Genomic DNA, 8,810 nt, shown 5'->3' with positions numbered 1-8,810 from the left:
TTATTATTATTATTATTATTATTATTATTATTATTATTATTATTATTATTATTATTTAGTGGCTCCCTGTCAGCCTGAGGTCAGGATCAGGGGATACCATCTGGCCCCAGAGCCCAGACCAGAGCAGTCCCTGCCCACTGGCTGGACTGTGCTTCTCCCTCACCTCTTGATTTCCCAACCACTGGGCTCTAAATCCTCCAGACGGTCAAACGAGTATACACAAGGGCTGATGGGAATGCATCAACCCCAACCCCCTTTCTGATGTCTACGTCTTCCCTTCTGCTACCCAGCAGAGGCCAAAGACAGAGCAAACTGAACCCCCACCACAGCTTCCCCCAGCACTGGTTTCCAGTAGGTCCTTCACAAGTGTGAATTTCTAGGTCTTAAGGCAACACAAGGCCCTAGTCTGAAAATAATAACAACAAAAATTAATAACTCAGGAAGCAGAGGCAGGCAGATCTCTGAGAGTTCCAGTCAAGGCCAGTCTGGCCTACAGAGTGAGTTCTGGGACAGCCAAAGCTACACAGAGAAACCCTGTCTTGAAAAACAAAAAGAACCAAAAAAAGAAAATCCAGGCACAAGGTAGCACCCAAGCTAGTCCGCAGGCTCCATACACATGAATGCACACATGAGCACAAGATGAGCCACATGCACACATTAAGAATTGTGAAACATCAGCAAAGCCGTGATTCCCAGCACAAGGCCCTCCGAAGCCCGGGAACCCCTGTGAAGTCACAGCTGGAACCCATGTTAACAGCAAGCCCTGACGTGTTCCTTTGTGGGGCCTATCTAGGCCACTCCAGGAAGATATGAGTTATCAGTACCTGGCTCCCAGATCTTCTTGTAGATCTGAACAGAAAGGTCTCCTGGGCCTTGGGTAGCCTTCTAAGGCTTGTCAGGGACTGTGCTTACTTCCTGTGAAAGAGATCATAGACTTGTGCACAGGAATGAGGGCCCAGTGTTTCCCAGAACATTCCTGGAGGTAGCACCTAGCAGATAGTGTTCTGGCGGACTACATGGCTCAGCCTTGACTAGCAGGATCTTGCCTGCAAGGAACGCCATGAGCAGGAGACTGGGAGCCGGGGAGGGGAAGCCCAGGCATCCTGGAAACCCCCAGAAAACTAGAGAAAGTAAAGTGAACCCATCTTTCATGTGATGTTCTGATCTTCAGCATGGGGCGTGAACACACGCTCACACACTCAGCCAGGGCCTAACTATGCTGAGTAAGGAGAGCGGTGGAAATTCCCCAGGGCTGTGACCTTGGGAATGGTCGGGATGACTGAAATGTGCAAGCTTCTTCGAAGTTGCCCTGGAGAGAGAATCTGTAGCCAACGGGCTACCTGGAAACCTGTAGACACATTTGCTTTGTTACTCTTCCTCTATTCTGGAGGTTGTTCCTTTTTTTTTTTTTTAATGTATTTATTTTATGTGATGAGTGTTTTGCTTGCTTGTATGTCTGTGCACCGCATGGGTGCCTGGTGCCCAGTGAGGTCAGAAAAAAGCCTTAGATTCCCTGGGACGGGGGTTACAGTTGTTTGAGCGGCCACGTGGGTGCTGGGACTCAACCTGCGTCCTCTGGAAGAGGAGCGAGTGCTCCTAACTGCTGAGTCGTTGCTCTGGCCCCTTGCTCTGCAGTTTTAAAGAATTATCAACATCCCAAACTAGAAGAGTGCCTGGAGACACTGAGCCCGCATTCCTGTGCATAAGTCTGTGGTTTCCTCCACAGGGACAGATCACAAAGTCCCTGCCACGCCCCAGTGTTATCTTCCCGAGCTCTGGCGGTGTTTTCCCTTATCTTGGAACTAAGGGCATGTCTCTAACAAGACTGAGAAAATAGGCATGGTGGCTCATACCAGTAATCATCAACACTCAGGCAGGAGAGTCAAGGCAAGTTTAAGGCCACCCTCTCGTACCTAGTGAGTTCTAGGGTAGTTAGGGCAACATAATGAATTACATGAATTAAAAAAAAAAAATCGGGCCATGGTGGCACACGCCTTTTCACTTGAGAGGCAGAGGCAAGTGGATCTCTATCATTTTGAGGCCAGCCTGGTCTACAGAGTGAGTTCCAGGAGAGCCAGAGCTATACAGAGTAACCCTATATGGAAAACCAGGAAAAAAAAAAAAACAGGAAGTGGGGAAACAGAATGTGGACAGGAGTTCATTCTACTTTAGTAACTGTGGGAAAAGTGTCTTCTTTGTGGAAGTGAAATTCTAAGCAGCTTTATTTTGTTGTTGCTGTTTTCCTGGGCCCAGTTTGATACTGTAGCTTAGGCTAGCTGGGAACTCACTGTACTGCTGAGGCTGGCCTGGAATTCCTCCTGCCACAGCTTGCTAAGCCACTATGTCCAACTTCTGCAAAACATTTACTAGACAAGGTGTTCCAGTTTGCTTTCTGTTGCTGTAATAAACACCAGGACCGAAAGCAATTTAAGGGAAGAAAGGGTTTACCTCAGCTTATATTTTCAGGTCACAGTCCATCACTGAAGGAAGTCAGGGCAATGAAAGAACCACGGGGAAACACCGTTAGCTGGTTTGCTCACTGGGTGGCTCCTGCTCAGCTGGTTTTCTTATACAGCCAAGACATGGTACCACCCATAATGGACTGGGCCCGCCCATCTCAGTTATTAGTGAAGATGGTAGCACAGGCCAGTATGAGCCATGCCGTTCTTCAGTTGAGGTTCTCTTTTCCCAGGCAGCTCTAGGGTGAAATCTGGTTGACAATCAAAAATAACCAGGACATAAGGGGCAGAGGTTACGTCCAAAGAACACAGCCCTAATGCCCTAATGAAACCTCCCTCCCTCAGCACTTCCTGTGTTCATTTGTGTCTCATCTTCTTTCCCTCTTGTGCCTACCTCCCCCCAGTCCACCACACACACACACACACACACACACACACGAACACACGAGGTGTCTCCAAGATGAGATTTCTCCAGCATCTAGGGCCTGGAAAGGGTGTTCCCAGCTTTTCCACCTTCAAGGATTCAGAGAACGCTTTCCTGTTCTGCTTCTCATTCTAGCAAAGGCAGAGGGCTTGAGGCCCTTGCTGAAGGTCGGTGCCAGGTCCCTCTGCTGGAAAGGCTGGCTGTTTAAGACATGGGCAGTTTTCTTGTACTGTTAGGGACACCAGCAGCAGTTCTTGGCATGCCCCATGGCCTCCATGGTGATCAGGGCTCGGAGTTAGGGGATAGAGAGGAGAGTCTTGGCACCATTGTAGACTCCCCAGCTGGGCCAGTTTCCCAGAGGGAAGGGAATGGAAGGCAATGGTAGTAGCCAAGCCATGGTCGAGGGGAGGTGGGGCTTCTCCTGCGCGCTCAGGGGAGTGACTGTAGAAGTTTCAGACTTGGAGGCAAGTAATTTTGTTCCCATAGCTTGTTGGAGAGACTCAACAGCTGTCAGGCTGGGACAGGGAGAGTCAAGGGTCATAGAGCCCGGCCTGGGGTCCACGCTGCTTGTAGTGGTAGTGGTGGTGAGGTCGGGAACTCCACCTGGCTGTGTAGCTTGGCTCCCCGCAGTCTACAGGAGGGCGAAGCCAGCCCTGGCTCCTGGGGCTGCGGGGAAATAATTAGTCCCTCTAAAGAGCATTGTAATCTCAGATCAAAAGGGTCTCCCAGCTGCAAAGCACTTCACAGGCGCGGGGCCAACCCTTGGAATACCCACTCCAGGCCACTCCAACCGTGGGTGCCCATCCTCCAAAGTACTATCTCGTCCTGAGCCTGGCTGGCCTAGTAAAGCTCTGTCCCCTAACACTAGGACATCACTTCACCAGCCAGCACCCACGAGGACCAAGAACAGGCCTGCAGCCTTTCTTCTGGCGCACTCAGGCCGGAGTACGGTGACTCTGGATCCTTGGGACATCGCCACCTACCTTTCTTATCCTGGGTTTCTCTAAGAGGTGCTGGGGCGGGGAGGAGGTTCGGAGGGGGGGGGGGGGGGGGCGGGACAAGAAGTTGCCTGGGGCCAGACACGCGGGGTAGTGTGTCGGGGCCTGGAGGAGTAGGCGCCAAGGAGGAGGGGAGCGTGGGCGTGGTCGAGTAGAGGGCGTGGTATGAGGGTGAGGGGTGTGGCCAGAGGGTACCTCTTCAGCCCGGAAGGGACGGGAGGAGGAGCCCCAGGATCTGGAGTTTTTCCCACGTGAGAGGATCGCGCCGGATTCCTCCGGTGCGGCGGCCGCGGACTGCCCGGCGTCCGGTGGGGCTGAGATCGCTGTCCGGGCGCGCGTGGGCGGCCCGATGCGGCGGCGGCTCCGCGGGCTGTGAGCCGGGCGTCCGCCGTCGGAGCCCCGCGCGCCGCCGTGGGGACTCGCGTCCCGGGCAACACGGGATGCGGGCGGCCGACTCGGGCTCGTGGGAGCGCGTCCGCCAGCTTGCGGCACACGGCCAGCCGGCTCCGTCCTGCGGGCGGGACACCGGGCCTGCTCGCGCCCCGGAGCCCGGAGCCTGCGAGCTATGCGCGGACGCTGCTGGGCCCCGAGAGCAGCAGAGAGCTGGGACAGTCCGCGATGCAGCAGATGGCTGTGGAAGCCAGGCGGGTAGGTGCTAGCGGGGTCGGCAGGGCGGCAAGGCTGCAGGCCCCGGAGTCCGGGAGCCGCCGGGGCCGGGCGCGCGGGGGCGCTCGGGGCCGGGAGCTCGGAGCTGCTGGTGGCAAAGTTGTGTCTCCAAGCGCCGCTGGGTGGGTGCGGCCGGAGGCGTCCGGGGCTAAAGGAGTTCTTCAGCTTGGGAGCTGGGGTCTCGGGAGTCTCCGTAGGCGCCCCTCCCCCATTCCAGAACCTCAAGAGGATTGCAGGGAGAAAGGTCAGGGTCATGCCTGTGAGGGTCTTGTGATCCCATGGCACCCGCAGACTCCGCTCCCGGCTGGACTCAGAGCGTGGGAAAGGGTCTAGCCCGGTGCAAGTTGTTTGGATGGCCCCTGGGAATGCTTCAGCTTAGGAGCTGAGTTCTTGGGCTCTCTGGCTCCCTGGCTCGACCTCCCGAAAGCACTACAAGGAGAGAGTTTAAATCCATGTTTGTCAGGGTCCTGCAAGCCAGATGCCTTCAGGGCACCTGGCAGGACCCGGAGCAAGTGTGCAATGTTGGGTCGAGCTCCCGTACAGTGTCCGTAACCCATCTGGTAGCCTTAAGTTTGGAAAAGAGCGTCCCTTCGCTTTCGCCACTCGCATTTGCTCAAGCGGAGCGAGATTGCTACGTTCACTTTTAACTCCTGGAGAAATTGCAGCGGTGGGAAGCTCAGGCACCGGCATCTAATAGCGTGTGTTTGGCCAATCCCCCCCAAGTAGAGTACAGTGAGTGGTTCTGTGTTTAAATGCGCCCCGTGGGGGCGCCCATTCCCGTCTCAGCTGTCTCCCTCCGCCCGCCCCCAAGTTAAGTCATGGATGGGTGGGGGCAGGAACCCTGGACCCGCCTGGCTCTGAGGGGAAAACAATTTAGATGGAAGTCTGCAGGCTTTTCCGAGAAGAGCCTGTCATCCTTCAGTTTGAACACTTTAACAAAAGCAACGGAAGTGCACCGGATTTTTTTTTTTTTTTTTAATTATTGAACACCTTACTATGTCGTAGTAATTTTCGTGCGGTGCCCAGAAACCCTACCTGAGAGTGAGGCTGTGTTCTATCCATTCAGTTGGAGACAGAAAAACCCACTTAAGAATTCTCACTGTCTTAAACCTTGGTGCTGGCATTTCACATTATCTCTTTCTGAGGCAGGGTCTTAGGCTGTATCTCAGGCCGACCTTGAACTCCAGATCCTCTGCCATGCTAGGATTACAGGCACTGGCTACCAGGCCTGGCCTGGACACCTCAGGTTCTGTCTGTTGCATGGCAAAGCCTAGCATGCGATTACCTCTCCCAGGGAGGGAACCCTGGGCTGAGGGCCCCACAGATTACCTGCCAAGTAATTCTTTTCCTTTGAGAAGGAGCCAGCTGGGTACAACAGCGTACAGGTTAAGCAAGTTATGCTGTCTCCTTGAGACTCCGTTTACCCACAGTGGAAACTGGTACCCACTACGGATGTGATCGTTTAGGAGATGCTGTGTGTCAGCCTGACGTAGAGGCACTGACCTGTCATTCCAGGTGCTCACTACTGGTGATGCTACAGAGCACCCTGGGCTGCTCAGTGAGACCCTGCCTCAAAAAGTACAGTTCAGCTCAATGGTAGCGCGCATGCCAAGCGTATCCGAGGAGCGAGGTTTGCTCTCCAATATAAAAGAGAAAGCTGGCAGGTGAGATGGCTCAGTGGGAAACAGCACTTCCTGCCAAGCCTAACAACCCAAGTTCCGTTCCCTAAGGATCCACATGTCGGAAGAGGAGAGTAGTCCCCTGGCCTCCACACATCTATGGTACCCCCTACTGTGCCCCATACATAAATATATTTTTTTCTTAAAGAAGAAGAGAGCGAGAACAAGTGAGTGAGCCCCTAGCCTATGTCATAGCAAGTGCATAATTAACGTTAGTCCTGGCTGTCTCATACCTGGCATACTTCCTGAACCACCTGTCACTACCCAGGGACTCAGTTTCCTATTAGGCTGTGATGCCGTCTGCCTGTCTCTGCCCTTTTGAACCGTGTGTGTCATGACTTTTGACCCATCGGTAAGAAGGCTTCAGGGATCTGAGGCCCATGTGTTGTGGCTGTGGAAGCTGTCATTATGTAGACATATGGAAGATGGCTGGGTGGCGATACAGTTGTTGACTCTGTCTGGATGGCCTCCATTCCTGTGCTCATGATAACAATATCCTCATGGCATGCTGTGAATGGGAAACGCCTGCCTCTTACATCTGACCCTGGTTGTTTTCCACAGTGTTTGCACATCCCTGTAGGGGAGAGGGTGTTGGAGATGGCCTTTCCCAAATCATTGGTGGCATTCCTGCAGGAGACCAGGTCACAGCAGCAGGCCTCTCTCCAGTTAGTCACTGCCTTCATCTCCGTTTCCCTGCCTCCCTCTCTCCCTTCTCTCCCATCCTCTTTCCTTCCTTTACAGGGTCTTCTGTAGCCCAGTGAAACTATATGTAGCTGAGGAAACCTCCAGTTTCTGATCCTCATGACTTCACAGCCTGAGCACTGGGCTTATCGGCACGCGCCACCATGCCAGTTTCATGAGATGCCGGGACTCAAACCCAGGACCTCGTGTACACTAGGCAAACATTAACCATTGAGCTACAACTCCAGCCCTTGTGTCTGGTCCTTTTTTTAATTTAAGCTTGACTTAATTTTTATTCATGTGTATGTATATGTGTCTATGTGCACGTGTGTGGGTAACCTCAGAGGCCAGAGGAGGTGATCGCATCACCTGGAACGGAACTAGAGTCATCAGTGGTTGTGAGCCACCTGATGTGGGCGCTGGGAGGCCAACTCTGGTCTTCTGCAAGAACAGCAAGCGCTCTTAGCTACTGAGCCAGCTTTGCATCCCATTGCCCCTGTGTCTTCATGGACAGAGTTTTGATGATGGCTGCATGCCGCAGCAGCCAGCGCGGAAATGGTTTCTGTTTATGGGAGTTTTCTTCTAGGAAGGAAATGGGAACCCTTTGCCTTAGAACCACAAGCCGAAGCTGTTGGGGAAATAAACATTGCAGCCAGGCTCGGCAGCCACTCCTCTTAGACTTCCAGTTTGTCCCACGCTGAACACGGTGCTCCGTTTAAGGATCTGAAGAGATGCCTTGCTGGATGAAACAGTCTGGGAAGGGACATTTTGCCTCAGGCTGGAGGTCTGGGCACCTTGACATTGCTCAGGATGCCTGCCCTGAGATCTACGGGGTTGATGGTCCTGGGAGAGTGACCAGGAAAATGGAAAAGCTCTAGCCTGTAGGGTAAATGGACCAGTGACCACAGCAGAGGATGCAGGTTGCTTGTATGATCTCAGAATCATACTGCAGAATGAGTTAGGTGCTCACCAGGTGTTTTGTTTGTTTGTTTGTTTGTTAGAGTTATTTTCTGTATATGAGTGCTCTGTTTTCATGCACGCCGGAAGGGGCAATCCCGTTCCATTACAGGTGGTTGTGAGCCACCATGTGGGTGCTGGGAATCCAACCACGGACCTCTGGAAGAGCAGCCAGTGCTCCTAACCAGTGAGCCATCTCTCTCCCAACCCTTCCCTCCACTAAGTGTTCTTAAACTAGAAACATGAGTAGAATTTTGCTTGTCAGTCATTGTCCATTCAGTCGTATTTTGAACACCTGCTCAGAGCCAGGTGCCGTTGGAGCTGTCAGGGATATAGTAGCAAAAACAATGGCAGTCAGGTTTCCAAGGCGTTTAGCTGCAGTGGGAGACTTCCCATTAACAGATGTGTCCAAGGTAGACTTTTTCAGGAATGGAAAAGGGAAAGTGTCATGGAGAAAAATGGAGCTGGGAGGGGCTCTGGCTGGTGGGACCCGAGGATACCCGGTGTTAGGGGGTGTGGTCAGAGACCTATAAAGTGAGGCTTTTGGGTGCTGAGACCCTGAGGTAAGAGGCCATACTGCGTTGGCTGACATTCCAAGTTTGGAAAAGGAAGTGTCTCCGTGGACTAGACGCTTAATCTGTCTGCCTCTAACTTGCTGGTTTTTAGTTTGTTGTTTTGTTTCTTTGTTCTTGAGACATGATCCCCTCTGTTCCAAGCTGGCCTCGATTCAGCTACGTCACCATCCCTTGAATTTCTGATCTACTTTCAGAGGGCTGGGATTGAAGCCTGGGCCACTGTGTCTGGTTTACGATGTACCTTTTGGGCCTTTGTTATTTGTTTGTTTAGAGACAGGCTTTCTCTGTGTAGTCCTGGCTGTCCTGGAACTCACTCTGTTGACCAGGCTGGCCTTGAACTCAGAGATCTGCCTGCCTGTTGCCTGCCCAGT

General features: G+C 52.9%; 1 protein-coding gene across 2 annotated transcripts in view; it reads left to right on the top strand.

The window, feature by feature from the left end:
* The window catches only part of Kazn (kazrin, periplakin interacting protein), a 912,709-nt gene that overhangs the window by 777,056 nt on the left and 126,843 nt on the right, over positions 1-8,810 (top strand). Inside the window, exon 1 of one of the 2 annotated variants that reach the window (XM_055611283.1) lies at positions 4,093-4,529. The exons of the other annotated variant lie outside the window; for it this stretch is intronic. Within the exon in view, the coding sequence (XP_055467258.1) occupies positions 4,322-4,529 (208 nt within the window). The 5' untranslated portion in view covers positions 4,093-4,321. Of the gene's footprint in view, positions 1-4,092; positions 4,530-8,810 lie in introns of those variants that run through there. 2 annotated transcript variants of the gene reach the window in all.

Source organism: Psammomys obesus, unplaced genomic scaffold (assembly GCF_907164565.1).
Source record: "Psammomys obesus unplaced genomic scaffold, mPsaObe1.curated_primary_1811, whole genome shotgun sequence".
Lineage (NCBI taxonomy): Eukaryota > Metazoa > Chordata > Mammalia > Rodentia > Muridae > Psammomys > Psammomys obesus.
Note: the sequence above shows the minus strand (reverse complement) of the source record. Positions and strands in the feature narration are given on the sequence as shown.